Source organism: Hylobates moloch, unplaced genomic scaffold (genome assembly GCF_009828535.3).
Source record: "Hylobates moloch isolate HMO894 unplaced genomic scaffold, HMol_V3 SCAFFOLD_1, whole genome shotgun sequence".
In the NCBI taxonomy this organism is placed as follows: Eukaryota; Metazoa; Chordata; class Mammalia; order Primates; family Hylobatidae; genus Hylobates; species Hylobates moloch.
The window spans coordinates 57,430,579-57,451,850 of record NW_026652276.1 but is presented as its reverse complement, the minus strand read 5'-3'; the positions used below and the strand labels follow the sequence as shown (position 1 = coordinate 57,451,850).

Below are 21,272 nucleotides of genomic sequence, written 5' to 3'. Positions count from 1 at the left end.
CTCTCTTTCCTCCTTCTTACATTGATTAAACTTTGCCAATCTCTCAATTTTATCCACTAACCTGAGGCTAAGATCATCGTAACATTCCCAGCATCATGGATTTTCCTGAGAATATATCTGAGAATTAGTTTGACCTACGTTGCCCTTATAACACTTTCTTTCTCTATAGAACTAAGAGAAATAAATACACTAAAAAGTAGAGTAGGCACTCTGAGAAGGTATCATAACCAAAGAATATTGAGTTCTCTACACTTTGCCATTTGCGACTTGCATATTTCCAAAGCATATATTGAATTATATGCAGTGTACATTATAATTTGTTTTGGATAAAATTGCTATATTACTTTATCTCACAAATTAATTCTAATAGTTTTCTAACTTTCTAATCCATGCTAACTGCCATTCCTGTCTTGACATTTAGCACTAAGAATTTCTTACAAATGACTCTCAATGAGTTGTTGAGGAAGCTTTAGAAATATCATTGATGTTTCTGTAAGTTTCATAGATAATGTCTTCTGTATTTATTTGTGTGAAAGTTGTGTTGTTATTTCCACTTGGTATTCTAAAAATATTACAGTCATACATCACTCAACAACTGAAATCCATTCTGATAAATATGTCATTAGGCAATTTCATCACTGTGCAAAAATAATGGAGTTTACTTATACAAACTTAGGTAGTGCAACTTACTACAAACCTATGCTATGTGCTATAGCTTATTGCTCCTAGGCTACAAACCTGTACAGCATGTTACTACAGCAAATACTGTGGGCAACTGTAACACAATGATATTTGTGTATTTAAACATATCTCAACATAGAAAAGGTAATGCATTTCTGCATTTCCCTATGATGTTATGACACCTACAATATCAGTAGGCCACAGGATATTTTCATCCCCATTATAATTTTCTGGGACCACATTTCTCTCTTTTTTTTTTTTTTCAGACAGAGTCTTGCTCTGTCACCCAGGCTGGAGTGCAGTGGCATGATCTTGGCTCACTGCAATCTCTGCCTCCTGGATTCAAGTGATTCTCCTGCCTCAGCTTCCCAAGCAGCTGGGACTACAGGCACGTGCAACCATGCCCCACTCATTTTTATATTTTTAATAGAAACGAAGTTTCACCATATTGGCCTGGCTGGTGGGACCACATTTCTATATGCAGTCCATCATTGACCAAAGTGGTATTATTTGGAGTGTAACTGTACTTGGTTTCTATTATTCACCTTTCAAAATTACTTTTCTAGGTGTAAATATGACATGGAACTTTATTCTTGTTGCAGAAAAATATAAGAAAAAAACATTAAAACTGATAAATTCTAGTTTTAAAACTCTACAAAGTATTTGGCCAGGTCTCAAAGCAGTTGAATATTATCAAAATATTAGGTGAGTTTTTTTACCTTGGTATCAGGAAGTCTGTCACAAAAATAAGAGAAGTATTTGTGCATAGAAGATCAAGATTAGTACTATCACCTGGATGCAGCGTAGTGCTTCTGGACAGCCTCTACAATATTGACACATTTACATTTTGTTTATTTTTTAATTGTAATTTTTATTTTTTGTGGATACGTAGTAGGTATATATATTTATGGCTTACATAAGACATTTTGACACAGGCATGCAATGCATAAGAATTACATCAGAATAAATAGGGTATCCCTCACCTCAAGCATTTATCTTTTGTGTTTCAAGCGATCCAATTACTTTTAGTTATTTTTAAATGTACAATTAAATTACTTTTCTGCTACAGTCACCTTCTTGTGCTCAAAAATACTAGGACTTACTTATTCTAACTGTACTTTTGTACCCATTAAATATCCCCCACTTACCCCACCCCCAGCTACACTTTCCAGCTTCTGGTAACTATCCTTCTACTCTCTATCTCCATGAATTTGTTTCAATTTTTATCTCCCATAGATAAGTGAGAACATGTGGTGTTTGTCTTTCAGTGCCTGGCTTATTTCACTTAAGATAGTGATCTCCAGTTCCATCCATGTGGTTGCAAATGACAGGATCTCTTTATTTTCTATGGCTGAATGATAATTTATGTGTTTATGTACCACATTTTCTTTTTCCATTTATCTGTTGATAGAGACTTAGGCTTAGGCTGCTTCCAAATCTTTACTATTGTGAGTAGTGCTGCAATAAACATGAGTGTGCAGATATGTCTTCAATATACTGATTTCCTTTCTTTTGTGTATAGTGGGATTGCTGGATGGTATGGTAGCCCTATTTTTAGTTTTTTAAGGAACTGTTCTCCAAAGTGGTTGCACAAATTTGCATTCTTCCCAACAGTGTACAAGAGTTCCTTTTCCTCCATGTCTTCACTAGCATTTTTTATTGCTTGTCTTTTGGAGAAAAACCATTTTAACTGGAGTGAGATGATGTCTCATTGTAGTTTTGATATACATTTCTCTAATAGTCAATGATGTTAAGAACCTCTTCACTTTCTGTTTGTCATTTTTATGTCTTTTGGGAAATGCCTATTTAGATATTTTGCCCATTTTTTAATCTGATTATTTGATTTTTTCTTATAGAGTTGTTTGAGCTCCTTATGCATTTTGGTTATTAATGCCTTGTCAGATGGGTAGTTTGCAAATGTTTTCTGCCATTCTGTGAGTTGTCTCTTCAGTTTGTTAATTGTTTTCTTTGCTGTGCAGAAGTTTTTTAATTTGATGTGATCCTATTTGTTCATGTTTCCTTTGATCGTCTGGGTCTGTGAGTTATTGCTCAAGAAGTCTTTGCCTACTCCAATGTCCTGAAGAGTATTCCCAGTGTTTTCTTTTAGTAGTTTTATTTGGTGGGATTTTTGCATATGGCAAAAGTAGGAGTCTAATTTATTTCTTCTGCATATGGATATCTAGTTTTCTCAGTGCAATTTATTGAAGAGACTGTCCTTTCCCCAGTGTATGTTCTTTGAACCTTTGTTGAAAATGAGTTCACTGTAGATGTATGGATTTATTTCCGGGTTCCCCATTCTATTCCATTGGTCTGTCTTTTTTATGCCAATATCATGCCATTTTGGTTACTTTAGCTCTGTATTATAATTTAAGCCAAGTAATGTGATTCCTCCAGTTTTGTTTCTTTTGCTTTAGATAACTTTGGCTATTCTGGGTCTTTTGTGGTTCCATATACATTTTATGATTTTTTTTATTTATGTGAATAGTATCATTGGTATTTTAATATGAATTGCATTAAATCTGTAGATTACTTTGGGTAGCATGTACATTTTAACAATATTGTTCTTTCAATCCATGAAAATGGAATATATTCTTACTTTTTGGTGTCCTCTTCAATTTCTTACATCAATGTTTTATAGTTTTTTACTGTATAAATCTTTTACTTCTTTGGTTAAGTCTGAGGTATTTTATTTTATTTGGAGCTATTGCAAATGAAGTTACTTTCTTAATTTCTTTTTCATAATTTTAATTGTTGGTATATAAAATTGCTACTGATTTTTGTATGTTGATTTTGTATCCTGAAACCTTACTGAATTTGTTCATCAGTTCTAAAAGCTTTTTGGTGGCATCTTTAATTTTTCCAGGTATAATATTATATCATCTGGTACAAAAATAACGTGGCTTCTTCTTTTCCAATTTGGATGCCTTTTATTTCTTTCTCTTGTCTGATTGCTCTAGCTAGGATTTCAGTACTCTGTTGAATAACAGTGATGACAGTGGTCATTCTTGTCGTGGTCCAGATCACAAAGAAAAGGCTTTCAGTTTTTTCCTCATTCAGTATGATACTAGCTGTGGGTCTGTTGTATATGACTTTTATTATGTTGAGGTATGCTCCTTCTAAACCCAGTTTTTTGAGGGCTTTTGTCAGAAATGGATGTTCAATTTTATCAAACACTTTTTCAGCATCATTTGAAATGATTGTATGGTTTTTGTTCTTCATCCTGTTGATGTGATGTACCACACTGATTGACTTGCCTGTGTTAAATCATCCTTGTCTCCCTGGGATATATTCCCCTTGGTCATGATGAATAACCATTTTAATGTGTTAATTCAGTTTGCTAGTATTTGTTGAGGATTTTTGTATCAGTAGTCATCAACGATGTTGACATGTAGTTTTGTTTTGTGTGTGTGTGCATGTGTGTGTGTGTGTCTGTGTGTGTATGTTTTCAGCGTGTCTTTTTCCAGTTTTGGTATCAGGGCAATACGGTCTTATTGAAGGAGTTTGGAAGTATTCCTTTCTTTTTTATTTTTTCAGATAGTTTGAGTAGGATTGCTACTAGTTCTTCTTTAAATGCTTGGTTCAATTCAGTAGTAAAGTCATCAGGTTCTGGGATTTTTCTTACTAGGAGGCTTTTTATTATGGCTTCCATTTCGTTACTTGTTACTGGTCTGTTTGAGTTTTGGAGTTCTTCATGGTTCAGGACGTTGTATATGTCTAGGAATTTGTGCATTTCTTCTAGATTTTTGAATATATTTACATGTAGTTGCTCATAATAGCCACTAATGGTCTTTTGAATTTATATGGTATCTGTTGCAATCTCTCCTTTTACATCTCTGATTTTATTTGGATCTTCTCTTTTTTTCTTAGTCTGGCTAAAGGTTTGTCAATTTTGTTTAATTTAAAAAAAAAACCTTTTTATTTCATTGATGTTTTGTATTGTTTCCTTTACTTCATTTTCATTTATTTCCACCCTAATCTTTATTATTTTTTTCTTCTACTAATTTTGGGTTTGGCTTGCTTTTGTTTTCTAGTTATTTAAGATGAATTCTTAGGTTATTTGAAGTTGTCTTCTTTTTTAGTTTGCTGTAAACTTTCCTCTTAGTAGTGCTTTGGTTGTATCCCATGGATTTTGGTATGTTGCGTTTCCATTATCATTTGATTCAAGAAGCATTTCAATTGCCTTCTTTATCTCTTTATTGACCCACTGTTCATTAAGGAGCATATGGTTTCATTTTCCTTCATTTGCATAGCTTCTAAAATTCCTCCTTTTATTGATTTCTAGTTTTATTCCATTGTGGTCAGAGAAGATGCTTGATATTATTTCAATTTTTTTAATGTTTTAAGATTTGTTTTGTGATGTAACATATGGTCTACTCTTGAGAATGATCCCTATAATGAAGAAAAGAATGTGTATTCTGTAGTTGTTGGATGAAATGTGCCATAAATATCTATTAAGTTCTTTTAGTCTATAGTACAGGTTAAGTCCAATGTTTCTTTGCTGATTTTCTCTCTGGAATATTTGTGCAATGCTGAAAGTGGATGTTAAAGTCGCTCCAGCTATTATTGTACTGAGGTCTAGCTCTCTATTTAGCTCTAATGTTTGCTTTATAAATCTTGATGCTTCAGTATTGGGTGCATATGTATTTACAATTGTTATATCTTCTTGTTGATTTGATCTTTTTGTCACTATATAGTGACCTTCTTTGTGTTTTCTTATAGTTGTTGTCATCGAATCTGTTTATCTCATATAACTATAGCTACTCCTATCCTTTTTTGGTTTCCATTGTCATGGGATATCTTTTTCCATCCCTTTATTTTCACTCTGTGTGTGTTTTTATAGGTGAAGTGTGTTTCTTGTAGGTAACAGATTATTGGATCTTCGTTTGTTTTTTTTTTTTTAATAATTTAGCCATTCTATGTCTTTTGATTGGAGAGTTTAGTCCATGTATGCTGAATGTTATTATTGATAAGTAAGAACTTACTGCTGCCATTTTGTTAGTTGTTTTCTGGTTTTGTTTTGGTCTTCCCTTTCTTCTTCCTTTCCTTCTTGTCCTTCTTTCAGTAAAAGTAATTTTCTTGGGTGATGTGAATTAATTTCTTTATTTTTATTTGTTGTGTTTCAGTTGTATATTTTTTGATTTGAGGTTACTATAAGGCTTGCAAATAGTCTCTTACAACCCACTGTTTTAAGCTAACAACAGTTTTTACATAAACAAATGTGAGCAAACAAGCAAAAATAAAACTAGTAAGAACCCTATGCTATAACTTTGTTCCCCTATTTTATTTTTTGTTGCTTCTGTTTATATCTCATCAATATCTTTTTTATTCTTTTCTTTTTTGAGATGGAGTCTTGCTCTATCTTATGTATATCTTTAAAAGTTGTTGTAGTTGTTGTTTTTGACTGTTTCATCATTTAACCTTTCTATTTAAGAGTAGTTTATACACCACTGTTACAGTATTTTACAGTATTACAGTGTTACATGTTTTTCTGTGTACTTACTATTACCAGTGAATATTGTATCTTCAGATGATTTCTTATTGCTCATTAACAACCTTTTCTTTCTAACTGAAGCACTCTCTTTAACATTTCTTTTAGGACAATCTGGTATTGATGAAACCCCTCAGCTTTTGTTTGGGAAAGTTATTTCTCCTTCCTGTTTGAAGGATATTTTAAGCAGGTTTACTATTCTAGGGTAAAAGTTTTTTGTTGTTGTTGTTTCCTTAAGCACTTTAAATACATCATACCACTCTCTCTTAGCCTGTACGATTTCCATTAAAAACGCTGCTAGTGGGCATGTTGGACCTCCGTATTATATTATTTGTTTCTTTTTTCTTGCTGCTTTTAGGATCCTTTCTTTTTCCTTGATCTTTGGGAGTTTGATTATTAAATGCCTTGACGTAGTCTTCTTTAGGTTAAATCTTCATGGTGTTCTATAACCTTCTTTTACTTGGATATTGATATCTTTTTTTTAGGTTTGGGGAGTTCACTTTTATTATCCCTTTGGATAAACCTTGTATCCCGCCAAAAACTCTTAGATTGTCCTTTTTGAGGGTATTTTCTGGATCCTGTAGGTGTGATTTATTGTTTTTTATGCTTTTCCTTTTGTCTGCTCTGACTTTGTATTTTTAAATAGCCTATCTTCAAGCTCACTATTTTTTTCTTCTGATAGATCAATTGTTTTTAAGAAACTCTGATGCATTCTTTAGTTTGCCAATTGCATTTTTCAGCTCCAGAATTGCTGCTTGCTTTATTTTAATTATGTCAATCTCTTTGTTAAATTTGGCTCATAAAATTCTGAATTTCTTCTTTGTTATCATCAATATTTTTGAGTTTCCTCACAAGTGCCATTTTAAATTCTCTGTCTGAAGGGTCGCATATCCCTGTTTCTTCAAGATTGGTCCATCATGTCTTATTTGGTTCCTTTGATGAGATCATGTTTTCCCGGATGGTCTTAATACTTAGGAATATCTGCCCATGTCTGGTCATTGAAGAGTTAGGTATTTACTGTAGTCTTCACAGTTTGGGCTTGTTTGTACCTATACTTTTAGAAGGTTTTTTCAGGTCTGAAAGGACTGTATGTTGTGAACTAAGCTGTATCTGCATTAGGGGGCACCCCAAGCCCAGTAATTCTGTGGCTCTTGTAGATTCAGAGATACCACCTCCAAGGTCTTGGACAAGATCCAAAAGAATTACCTGGATTACCAGACAGTGACTCCTGTTCTTTTCCCTTACTTTCTTCCAAGCAAATGGAGTCTCTCTCTCAGTTCTGAGCTGGCTGGAGCCAGGGATGGAGTGTCATAAACACCCCTGTGGCCGCCACCACTAGGATTGCACTTGGTCAAACCTGAAGCCAGCACAGCATTGGATCTTACCCAAAGCCTGCTGTAGCCACCACCTGGGTCCTCTTCTCTCAAAGCCCTGGGGCTTTACTAATGGCTCATGGCCTATGTCCTTCCCTTTAGGGAATGAAGTTCCTTCAGGCCCCAGGTGGGTCCACAGGTTATGTCTTAAAGCCAGGGTCCAGAATCAAAAACCTTAGACGTCTACCTGGTGTTCCATTGTACTGTGGCTGAGCTGGCACTCAAACCACAAGATGTACTTCTTCCCACTTATCTCTCCCATTTCCTAAGGCAGAGGAGCCTCACCCCATGGCCACTACCACTACAGGCCCATAGGGAAAACTATCAGGCTACTGCTGATAGTTCCTTAAGGGTCAGAAGCTCTTCATTCAGCTTGTGGTGAATACTGCCTGGCCTGGGGCTCAACCTTCAGGGCAGTGGGTGCCCCTCTAGCCCAAGGCAGATCCAGAAATGCCATGCAAAAGCCAAATCCTGGATTCAGGGACCCCAAGATATCATTTGGTGCTCTATCTCCCTGTGGCGGAGCTTGTATCTAAGGTGCAAGACAAAGTCCCCTTTCCTTCTCTCTACTTTTCTCAAGCAGAGGAAGTCTCTCCCCATATCCACCACAACTGGGAATGTGCTGAGAGTTTCACTGGAAGCCAGGAAGTCACAGAGTCTCACACGAGGCCCACGAAGTACTACCTGGGTATTGCTGCTGGTTATTCAGGACCCAAGGGCTCTTCAGTTAGCAAGTTATCAATTCTGCCAAAACTAGGTCCTTCCCTTCAAGACAGTAAGTTTCCTTCTAGCCCAGGGTGTGTTTAGAAATGTTTTCCTGGAGCTGGGACCTGGAAAGAGTGTTTCACAACTCTGACTGGTACTCTTTCCTGCAGTGAGTGAGATGGTATCTAAGATGCAAGACAAAGTCCTCCCTGCTCTTCTCTCGCCTCTCTTCCCCTCCCCTCTCCTCCCCTCCCCTATCTCTCTTCAAGTAGAATGAAGGGACCTTTTTGGAGCCATGAGCTCTGCAGCCTGGGGTTGGGGAGGGGGAGGAGTGGCATCAGCCCTCCCTTAGCCAAACTGTTATTCAGTTTGTTATGTGCCCCTCCAGACCACTGGCTGTGAGCCCAGTTCAGCAATAGGACTTGCCTAGGATTTGCAGTCTAGACTGCCGTGAGTTGAATAAATAAAGCTGAAATAATAAAGCTGAACTTTATTTAGAGCCCCAGAGCACTCTGGCCCAAGGTGGCAAGGCTTGCAGGAACTCAAGTTCCAACTGCTGGGATGGTCCATTCCCCTCTGGCTAGGGTTAGTTTAAATACTACCTCCATGGGTGAGAATCAGCTGAGTTCAGTTTGATTTTGCTTTCTGTTGTGCCAGGAAAGCACTGAGTTCAACATAATGTCTCACAATTGTTTCTCTCTCACTCTCCCAAGTGTGCAGATTTTTCTCTCCATGCAGAATGGCCACTTCTGGGGGTTGGGAGAAGGGAGGCATTGGCTATTCAAGACTGTTTATCTTACTTCTTCAGTGCCTCTTTAAGTGAAATGAAGTTAAACCCAGGTACTGTGAACGCTCACTTCATTTTTGGTTCTTACGAAGGCGCCTTTTTCGTGTAGATAAATTGTCATCCTTGTGGGGTCGGGGAAGATGATTGGTGGAGCCTTCTATTCTACCATCTAGCCTCTCCTCTTTAAATTTACGTTTTAAATAGTCACAGTTATCTAAATCTGGAGCTGCTTCCAGCCATGTCTGTCAGTCACTTATATTACAAATAACAACAGTATTGGCATTTAATAATAGACTGACTCCTCAATATTCAACGATTATGTCAATGAAACCCGATTATTTCTAAACCTCAATGGTTACTTTGAAACAGTAAATAGTGAAAGTCCTGGCATTTTGCATGCTTTCTTTGGAAAATACGGTTTGTTTTTCATTCATTTGTTTTTCATTAGAAGCATTGCACTTTTATCTTACCAATGAAATGTAAACCCACTGTTTTTAACCATTGATTATTACATGTATTTTATGTATTATATATGTTTATATATGTGTGTGTGTATATGTAATAACAATTAACTTTTATACTAAAGATTTTATTAAAAACAGTAAAGTCTATCTTTTTGGTTTGTTGACTAGAGCTTTTCTAAAGAACCAGTAGGAAATAAATTATCTGTACTTCTTGGAATAAAACTATTTATAACTAATAATCAAAGATTATTTGCTGATTAGCTCTGGTATTAAAACTCTTTCTTGCTTTATTTCACCTGGTACTTTACTTCTTTTACATCTTATTTTAGAAAACTTAGATTCTTGTGTTTGTACGAAGTTGTTCATGGTCCCTGATACACACTCTCATCCCCAACATCCAACTCTTTTTTGCTAGTTAATATTTGTATTCCTCAAAACCCAGCAAAGATATCACTTTAACCAAGTAGCTGTCTTTAGGATTTTCTTGAGCACTTCTCTCTCTTCATACATGGCACTGTAAGAATATTCCAACCAGTGACTGCTGTTACCTCTTAATGTGTATGTTCACTCCTTATTTCTGTAAAATACACGTAAATACACAACACTTGCCCACATATACACTCATAGAAACACACAATGAAAGTAAAAATATTTTCTTTAGTTAAAAACAAAATCTCAGCCATTTAACAGAGTGACTGCTGCTAGTGCTCAATAATTATCTTTTGAATGAGTCTTGATATTACTTTAAGTTTTTAAGAAATAAAAGTGACCAAGACCCTGTATACCTAAAATTTATGAGCAAAATATTCTTGACCTATTATACTCTAATTCTACACCTGTTTTATGAAAAGCAATTAATAATTTAATGCATATGATAAAATTATGGCCATTTTAATAGTCATATTAAGGAAATGATTTCAAAGTTTTGCTTTCTGGGAAATAGCTATACAATTGAGACATTTATGACATGATTTATCTTTCATCTAAATTCTACTCTGGAAAGTCTTATCCTACACAAATATGTCAGTGCAAATGAGCATTCTTAAAATATCTTTGTGTAAATTCAAAAATATATAGATATATACACATACAAGGACACTTTCTATAAATGATGTCAATTTAAATATTAGAGATCGTTTTAAGCTTAAACTATGTCAGTGTTATATGTCATTTGAGCTACCTCATGCTATGTTGGGGAAATTCAGATTTACAATCCAGAATAATTAGGAGCCTTTTATTATTTATTCATAGTGATGAACTTTTTAAAGTAGATGGAACATTTATAATTTGGAGGATCTAAATCAGTTACACAATAATTTAAAAATATTTATGGAACAGAAATTTTATAGACCAGGTATTGTTCTAAGCTCCTGGTACACATAAGTGCATATGAATATGGTATTTATTAAAACTTTATCCAATTAGTTTTTTTAAAAATGTAACTAGTGGTATTAGTTCATTCTCATGTTGCTAATAAAGACATACCAGAAACTGGGAAATTTATAAAGTAAAGAGGTTTGACTCACAGTTCCACATGGCTGAGGAGTCCTCACAATCATGGTGGAAGGTGAAGGAGGAGCAAAGTCATGTCTTACATGGTGGCAGGCAAGAGAGCATGTGCAGGGGATCTTCCCATTATAAAACCACTGGATCTCATGAGACTTGTTCACTATCACTAGAACAGCACAGGAAAGACCTCCTCCTGGCTGCTTTCACGAGCTGGTGTTGAGTATCTGTGGCTTTTCCAGGCACATGTTATAAGCTGTCGGTGGATCTACCATTCTGCTATCTGGAGGACAGTGGCCATCTTCTCACAGCTCCACTAAGCAGTGCCCAAGTGGGGACTCTATGTGGGGGATCCCACCCACATTTCCCTTCTGCACTGCATTAGCGAAGGTTCTCCATGAGGGCTCTGCCCCGCAGCACACCTCTGCTGGACATCAGGCATTTTCATACATCCTGTGAAATCTAGGCAGAGGTTCCCAAACCTTGATTCTTGAATTGGGTGCACCCACAGGCCCAAACCATGTGTAAGCCACAAAGACTTCGGGCTTGCACCCTCTGAAGCAATGGCCTGAGCTGTACATTGGCCCCTTTTATCCATGGCTAGGATGCAGGGCACTATCCTGAGACTGCACAAAGCAGCAAGGCTCTGGGACTGGCCCACAAAACCACTTTTTCCTCCCAATCCTCTGGGCCTGTGATGGGACAGGCTGCTGTGAAGAACTTTGACATGCCTCGGAGACATTTTTCCCCAATGTCTTTGTCGTTAACATTTGACTTCTTGTTACTTATGCAAATTTCTGCAGCCAGCTTAAATTTCTCCTCAAAAAATGGGTTTTTCTTTTCTATTGCATCATCAGGCTGCAAATTTTCCACTTTTATGTTCTGCCTCCCTTTTAAACATAAGTTCTAATTCCAAACAATAACTTTGTGAATACATAAAACCGAATGTTTTTAACAGCCCCTAACTCACCTCTTGAATGCTTTCCTGCTTAGAAATTTCTTCCAAAAAGTTTCACAAATCTCTAGGGCAGGGGCAAAATGTCATCAGTTTTTTTGCTAAAGCATAACAAGAGTAACATTTATTCCAGTTCCCAATAAGTTCCTCATCTCCACCTGAGACCACCTCAGCCTGGACTTTATTATCCATATCATCATCAGAATTTTGGTCTAAGCCATTTGACAAGTCTCTAGGAGGTTTCAAACTTTCTCATATCTTCCTGTCTTCTGAGCCCTCCACACTGTTCCAACCTCTGCCTGTTACCCAGTTCCAAAGTCACTTCCACATTTTCAGGTATCTTTACAGCAGCACCCCACTACCCAGCACCAATTTACCATATTAGTTAGTTCTCATGCTGCCAATAGAGACACATCTGAGATTGGGTAATGTATAAAAGAAAGAGGTTTAATTGACTCACAGTTTCACATGGCTAGAAAGGCCTTACAATCTTGGTGGAAGGCAAAGGAGGAGCAAAGTCACGTCTTACATGGAGGCAGGCAAGAGAGCATGTGCAAGGAAACTCCTTTTTATAAAACCATCAGATCTCATGAGACACATTCTCTATCACAATAACAGTATGGGAAAGACCCGCCCCCATGATTCGGTTACCTCCCACTGGGTACTTCGCACCACACATGGGAATTATGGATGCTACAATTCAAGATGAGATTTGGGTGGGGACACAGCCACATTATATCACTAGTATAAGTGAGTCCTACTCAAGATTCTGACATATTAGAATTGCATAACAACATGAACCATTAGGGAAAATAGTACTTTTATTATTTTTAATAACTGTACACATCATGAAAGTACACAGTGAAAATAGTTGGGGCACAAAACAACTTTGATGTCTCAAAAATTATACCACACACATGGCTATTAATCAATTGTGTTTGAGTTGGCATGCTGTTTTTCTTGCCATCAACCCAGAAAATGAACTTCTTCAACACAGATGAAAGATAATACCCAATGTAGTAAGAATTTCTAGAAAAACAGTACTAATTTTCTTCCAATATCTTGAATTATTCTGGAAACATGCCTGCTGTTTGAGAGAAGGGATTGTTTTAAACCACATCAGGAGAGATCGTTTGTCTTATGGATTAACATAAATAATGTACTCTCAGAACACACAGAAAGGGCTGCTCTGCCTATGGAGTAGCCAATCTTTATTCATTTACTTTCCTAATAAACTTTTCACTTAAACACACACACACACACACACACACACAGACACAAAGGACCACATAACTTTCTAATATACTGTACATCAAAATATAAGAAAACATATTATATATAACTAAAATACATAAGCAATAAGCAAGTTGAATTTTTTTTGTAAATTTGGGGTTTATAAGACACGAATGCTTCACCTGAATTACGCAGAGAAACAGCAGGAAAAGATCAATAAGAAGAGATTAAAGTTTTCAATTACAATTTGCCTAAGACATAGATATAAATTTCACTATGATGTAATAATATGCTTTGGCCTTTTCACAAGCCAAAATGCAAGAAAATATTTTTGTTAGAAGTGGATCGTCATGAATGTTGTGTTTACCTTTCGACAAGGTCAAAGATGATGCATTGGAAAATTTCAACAATAACAATGAAACTTTAAAACTTCTATAGAACAAAATACAATTAATCGTTTCCAACTTTTTTTAACAGAGGCTCAAGGAACTGAAACAAAGGGAATTTGCTCGAAATGTAGCATCTAAATCCAGGAAAGATGAAAGAAAACAGGAAAAGGCACTCCAACGCCTGCACAAGCTGGCTGAGCTAAGAAAGGAAACTGTATGGTAAGTATCCAATGAAATTGTAAGTTTTCTTAAAACATGACCAAAAAAGGGGTATAGGGGGAGTCAGAAATAAAGGGCACAAATCTATTTATTACTGTACCCAGAATAAGGCACACATGTTTTCATGGCCTTCTGTAGGCTGTAAACAGTAATTTGAATTAGAATTTTATGCAAACACCTGTTTAATGCACATTTCAGTAAAAAGCCAAAATTACTGTAATTTTGGATTAAAAAATACACTTTATGTTATTATTTAAGCTATCTTAGTTGAAAGCTACCTCATTTCTTGGTGATACTCAAACATTTAATTGAGGAAGACAGCAAGGCAGTATCTTATGACCCTTTTAACAAAAAGAGTTTTTAGAGATACTTTTTAAAATGAAAATTTGGAGAACTTCTATTTAAAATTATGTTTAAGATTCTTTTTCTAAAAAAAGATAAGAATTTTGCTTGAGAAACAGACCAACATTAGGTGCACTGTGAATAAAGTTTAACTGGGCTGTTAGAGGTTCACAACTCTTAAACTTTGATCTGCTTCTAACAGTGAGCAGCTATTAGGTGTGAAGCCAGGGCAAAGTTATTAAAATAAGACTTTTTAAAAGTAGTCTTTGTTTCTCCAATAAATGAAGCCTCTCTTATTATTGTCTATGTCAAAATTATTTCATTCCAAATCTACTTTTTGCTGAATAATGTTATGGGATATGTTGACATATCGAAACATTGTTAGGGATGCCAAATTTGTAAAAACCAAACTAAAATGTATATGTATTTGGAATCCTACATGCAACTGTTAAAAACAGATGCTACTGCTGTTCAGTTACACCAATCAGATATGTTTACTTTTTGTGGTAATGAATAAAAAATTATACAAATTTTAACTATAGAGAATCATGGAACCTATGTAACTTAATGCTCTATAAATAGAATTTGCAAATATAAATTATGACATATTAAGTGAACTAGAGCTAATAATGATATACACAAAAAGCAATACTGTTTATTTAAATTATTATCCTCAGTATAAAGCACATATTTTACATTATATATACACACAACCACACATACATGATTTTTGCATTAATTTTGTGCTTCAAAAGACGAGAAAAGAAAGTCGTTCTGTTACTTAGCAGATAAAACAATGAAGCAATACATTGTGTTAGTGGTTAGATAAAAGAAATGTCCAACTAAAATTTTCTTGTCTACTTATAATATTTAAAACACTGAATTTTTAGAATAGCAGGAATTTTCTTCACACACAGTTCTGTTAAGGATAAGGTTTAGGGTTTTCTTATATTTATGCGTTTGTCAGTATAGTTCTTTTCATCAGAACTCACTACAGTGTAATGTAATTCCAAATAAGCTATATTTTAAGTGAATTGTCTTTTATCCTGCATTTACTGCATGTTATGATATAATGTATAACTTCAGGATAATTTTAAATATTGAGACTAACAATTTCAAAAGAGTCAAAGCTCTTATAAAGCTAGTACTATCTCTTAGTTACCTTTGCCCATACCAATTGGGCTATAGTAGAGTCTTGGTGAATGCTGGGTGAATTGAATTGTTTAACCAAATTCCCAGCTTTTCTGCAGTCATGATTAAGGGTTTTGTTTAGAACTTTCATCATATTTACCATATAGCATCAATGATATTAAGTATTTGTGAATCAAAAGTAATTTTACTTTAGACAATACAACACTTCAAAATATCACGGAAGAGGCCACGAAGGTGGAAAATTTTAGTCAGATAGCACTGGTTAAGAGCATATCCTCAACATTGCTCTTAACAGCTATAACAGCAACTTCAGGACAATATTTCCAAGTTATTCCAAACAGTACAACAAGTAAATGATATTGTGGCACCATGGAAAGTACTTACACCATATGAAGGCAATTCTGTCACAAAGATTTAAAAATTTGAAAAAATATTTTAATGACTGTTTAAAGATGTAAATATTTGACTATTTTTTTTTCTCAGAAGCTATTTAACACACACTTCTGTTTCTTTCTCTAGCGCTCCTGGAAGTGGCCCCATGTTCAAATCAACAACTGTTACTGTGAGAGAAAACTGTAATGAAATTTCCCAACGAGTTGTTGTGGATTCAGTTAATAACCAGCAAGATTTCAAATATACTTTGATTCATAGTGAAGAGAATACTAAAGATGCTACCACTGTTGCTGAAGATCCAGAAAGCGCAAATAATTATACAGCAAAAAATAACCAAGTTGGGGATCAAGCCCAGGGGATTCACAGACACAAAATCGGCTTTTCTTTTGCATTTCCAAAGAAAGCATCCGTGAAGCTAGAGTCCTCAGCTGCAGCCTTCTCTGAATACAGTGATGATGCCTCAGTGGGAAAAGGATTTAGCAGAAAAAGTAGATTTGTCCCCAGTGCTTGTCATCTTCAACTATCTTCACCAACAGATGTGCTTTTGAGTTCTGAGGAGAAAACTAACTCTTTTCATCCACCAGAGGCAATGTGCACAGACAAAGAAACTGCTCAAACTCAAGAGATAAAAGAAGTCTCTAGTGAAAAAGATGCATTATTATTACCTTCATTTTGCAAGCTTCAACTTCAGTTATCTTCTGATGAAGATAATTGTCAAAATTCAGTCCCATTATCAGATCAAATACCACTGGAGAGTGTTGTTATTAATGAAGACATACCTGTTAGTAGTAACAGTTCTGAGTTGTTAGGAAATAAATCCACAGTTTTTGACACGTCTAATGATTGCATTTCTGTGCAAGCTACCACAGAGGAAAATGTTAAGCATAACGAGGCATCCACAACTGAGACTGAAAACAAAAATGGTCCCGAGACATTGGCCCCTTCAAATACTGAAGAGGTTAACATAACTATACATAAGAAAACAAATTTCTGCAAAAGACAGTGTGAGCCATTTGTACCTGTCCTTAACAAACACAGGTCTACAGTTCTTCAGTGGCCATCAGAAATGCTAGTTTATACAACTACTAAACCATCAATTTCCTATAGCTGTAATCCTCTATGTTTTGACTTCAAGTCTACTAAAGTAAATAATAATCTAGATAAAAATAAGCCAGACTTAAAAGATCTTTGTTCTCAGCAGAAGCAGGGAGACATTTGCATGGAACCACTTTCAGATTGCAAGGATGTATCTACAGAAGGACTCACTGATTATGAAATTGGAAGTAGCAAAAATAAATACACCCAAGTCACTCCTCTTTTGGCTGATGATATTCTCTCCAGTGGTTGTGATTCTGGAAAAAATGAGAACACGGGTCAGAGGTATAAAAACATTTCCTGTAAGATCAGAGAAACAGAAAAGTATAATTTTACTAAAAGTCAAATAAAACAGGACACTCTAGATGAAAAATACAACAAAATAAGGTTGAAAGAGACTCATGAACACTGGTTCCATAAAAGTAGAAGAAAGAAAAAAAGAAAAAAGTTATGTCAGCATCATCATATGGAGAAAACCAAAGAATCAGAAACTCGCTGCAAAATGGAAGCAGAGAATAGTTACACTGAAAATGCTGGGAAATATCTATTGGAACCAATTTCAGAAAAGCAGTATTTAGCTGCAGAGCAATTATTAGACTCACATCAGTTACTTGATAAAAGGCCCAAATCAGAATCCATATCCTTAAGCGACAATGAAGAAATGTGTAAAACATGGAATACTGAATACAACACTTATGATACTATCAGTTCTAAAAACCACTGTAAAAAGAACACAATACTTTTAAATGGACAATCAAATCCAACAGTGATACATTCTGGGAAACATAATTTAACATACTCTAGAACTTACTGTTGTTGGAAAACCAAAATGTCAAGCTGTAGTCAGGATCACAGAAGCTTAGTTCTTCAAAATGATATGAAATGTATGAGTCAGAATCAGGCTGTTAAAAGAGGTTACAATTCTGTCATGAATGAATCAGAAAGATTCTATCGAAAACGTAGACAACATTCACATTCTTATTCTTCAGATGAAAGTTTAAATCGACAGAATCATTTACCAGAAGAATTTTTGAGGCCACCAAGTACTTCAGTTGCTCCCTGTAAGCCTAAAAAGAAACGGAGGCGAAAAAGAGGCAGATTCCACCCCGGATTTGAAACTTTAGAACTCAAAGAAAATACAGATTATCCCATGAAAGACAATTCTTCCTTAAATCCTCTGGATAGGTTAATAAGTGAAGACAAAAAAGAGAAAATGAAACCACAAGAAGTTGCAAAAATCGAAAGGAACTCAGAACAAACAAACCAATTAAGAAACAAACTGTCTTTCCACCCTAACAATCTCCTTCCTTCTGAAACCAATGGTGAAACTGAGCATTTAGAAATGGAGACCACTTCTGGTGAATTGTCAGATGTTTCCAATGATCCCACCACATCTGTCTATGTAGCTAGTGCCCCAACAAAAGAAGCAATCGACAACACCCTGCTTGAACACAAAGAAAGAAGTGAGAATATAAATCTTAATGAAAAGCAAATTCCTTTTCAGGTGCCTAATATTGAAAGGAACTTTAGACAGTCACAGCCTAAATCCTATCTTTGCCATTATGAACTGGCTGAGGCCCTTCCACAAGGAAGGATGAATGAGACACCAACTGAGTGGCTGCGTTATAATTCAGGAATCCTTAACACACAACCACCATTGCCATTCAAGGAAGCACATGTCAGTGGTCATACTTTTGTAACAGCTGAGCAAATCCTGGCTCCATTAGCTTTACCAGAGCAAGCATTATTGATCCCACTAGAAAACCATGACAAATTCAAAAATGTACCATGTGAGGTCTACCAGCACATTCTGCAGCCAAACATGCTGGCCAACAAGGTTAAATTTACCTTTCCTCCAGCTGCCCTCCCACCCCCTAGCACACCTCTGCAGCCTTTGCCTTTGCAGCAGTCCTTATGTTCTACCTCTGTAACCACTATCCATCACACTGTTTTGCAGCAGCATGCTGCAGCTGCTGCAGCTGCAGCTGCAGCCGCAGCTGCAGGAACCTTTAAAGTGCTTCAGCCACACCAACAATTTCTTTCCCAAATCCCAGCTCTCACCAGAACCTCATTACCTCAGCTCTCAGTAGGACCAAGGCTTTGTCCTGGGAACCAGCCAACTTTTGTTGCTCCTCCTCAGATGCCAATCATTCCAGCTTCCGTTCTTCATCCTAGCCATCTGGCTTTCCCATCTTTACCCCATGCACTCTTTCCTTCACTGCTTTCCCCACACCCTACTGTCATCCCTTTGCAACCTCTCTTCTAGTCATCACCATAATGGGAAAAAAATACTCTTGTGAAAACTATTGCTATATGCGTTACGTGTTCATCTATGTGGGTACCTGGCTATTTAACTGGTGGAAATAAACTGGCCAATATATGGCCTCATTGGTTTGAAATCATTTACTGTAAGTGTAATGATGCAAATAAATCCCTAAGTTTCTGATATATAACATTATCAAAGCACTGAATAGTTTGAAAATCAATACAATATATGCTGTATATTAAAATGATGTCTTAACAGTATGTATAATGTACATAAAATATATTTATAGTACTCTAATTTATGTTGTAAAGTATGCTCCCTTGGTTTTTCTTAATCTTTGTGTATTTGCACCTATTTAACGTTTAGACAAAGCTGATGGCACTATGTTTTGTACCATGTTCCTTGAAACTGTAAATTCAGTGAAAAATATCTCTTGCAATAAATTTTTGTTAACTATTTAAGTAAATCACACTTTTGTTTTTAGTTGGTTTTCCCTGTTTTAGGAATGTATAGTAACAATAGGTGTTGGATTTATATCACTTTACTCATACACAGGAATCTCTGAATCTACAAGGCCCATCAAAATATCCTTGGAGCTCTATCAATACTTCAACTATGATACTATCTTTTAGAATAGTATAACAGAGGACAGAGGGTCGATTTGTTTTTCTGTTTTTACAGTGTTACTTATACTCATAGTTTACTATACTTTCTAAACAATTGGCCCCCTCTTTAGACAATAATCCATGGAAATTCATGTTAAAGTAATTTTAGTATTTGGGTGGGTAATAACTCAAAAATATGCAAAGTATGTAGTATTCTTTCTGGAATTCTAGAACAGGACTAATAGACAAGCAATGTAAATAACCAATATAAGTGCTTATAATGTTTAAATTCCCAAATTTATTGTGTTTATTTTTAATTATTGTGGGAAATACGTGGAAATATTGGCATGAATTAAGGAATAGGTTTAACTTTAATATACTACTGCCTGTTTTATAACATCTTAGGATGAATGGCATAAACACAATCTGTATAAGGATGTTACTCTTAATTGAGAATCTGGAAGTGGGATGGAAAGTAAATAAATAGCCCTTCTATCTGCAAATCTTTCTAGTAGTTATGTTTGTATCATATTTTTAAATCGCTCAGGAACAATTAGAAGTCCACATCACTCTTCCAGATTCTGCTTTATTTTATTTATTTATTTATTTTTGAGACAGAGTCTGCTCTGTTGTCCAGGTTGGAGTGCAGTGACACGATCTTGGCTCACTGCAACCTCTGCCTCCCGGGTTCAAGCAATTCTCCTGCCTCACCCTCACGAGTAGCTTGGATTACAGGTGCATGCCACCATGCCTGGCTAGTTTTTGCATTTTTAGTACAGACGGGGTTTTTCCATGTTGGTCAGGCTGGTCTCGAACTCCTGACCTCAAATGATCCACCTGCCTCGGCTTCCCAAAGTGCTGGGATTACAGGCTCTGTTTTATTTTTAATGACCTCTGCATTACTGCTCACTCAAGTGCTTTTATGTGTACTTAAGAATATAATGAGTCAATAGAGAACTAGGAAACAGCACGCTTTCCCCAAGAACATTTCTTATACCCGTCCCAGTCCATACCATTGGCAAGACAAAGTATACGTCCCTCTTAAAGTGGGTTGTCCTCACCATTTGCAATGAGAGCAGATTATAGTAGCCTGGCAATAAATCCAGGGTTTCAGAGCCCAAATGAGTCACTTTAAATGGAAAGCAAGTTTTAAATGATGCTGTACTGAGGAAATATTTCATATGGCTAGCATAGGAACTGGATTACCCTAAATAATTAGGGACCTAAAAGCATTTTCCCATATAAAAATAATCAATATTTAATTATATCTTATGTAAGAAAAATAAGAAAGAAAATCTAGGCCATTTACTTTCATGATATTTGGCATAATAATCACTGGTTTATTTGAATGTTCATCTGAAAAATGCTTGTGAAAGACTGAGTATACCACTTAATGATTGACTAATAAGTAGATAAAAATAATAAGGAAGCAATTTCATGTCAAATGCTGTAAGACAATATGTTCAAAAAACAAGAACTAAAATTTGAATGGATGATTTTTTTCCCCAGGCCAAATATTTGAAACTATCTTTGAAGATAAAATAGATGGAGATATCCACTGGGGAATGCTGACCCAGTTTGTTTTTAATCTGTCAGAGCAGAATTGTTGTTTTTGATGT

The 21,272-nt window shown here is 35.8% G+C and overlaps 1 protein-coding gene across 1 annotated transcript in view; it reads left to right on the top strand.

Moving 5' to 3' along the window:
* ZNF804A (zinc finger protein 804A) overlaps nt 1–19,806 on the top strand; it is a 352,266-nt gene extending 332,460 nt beyond the window's left edge. Inside the window, exons 3-4 of the mRNA XM_032755205.2 lie at nt 13,670–13,800; nt 15,814–19,806. Of these exons, the coding sequence (XP_032611096.1) occupies nt 13,670–13,800; nt 15,814–19,048 (3,366 nt within the window). The 3' untranslated portion in view covers nt 19,049–19,806. The remainder of the gene's footprint in view (nt 1–13,669; nt 13,801–15,813) is intronic.
* The last annotated feature ends 1,466 nt before the right edge of the window (nt 19,807–21,272 follow it).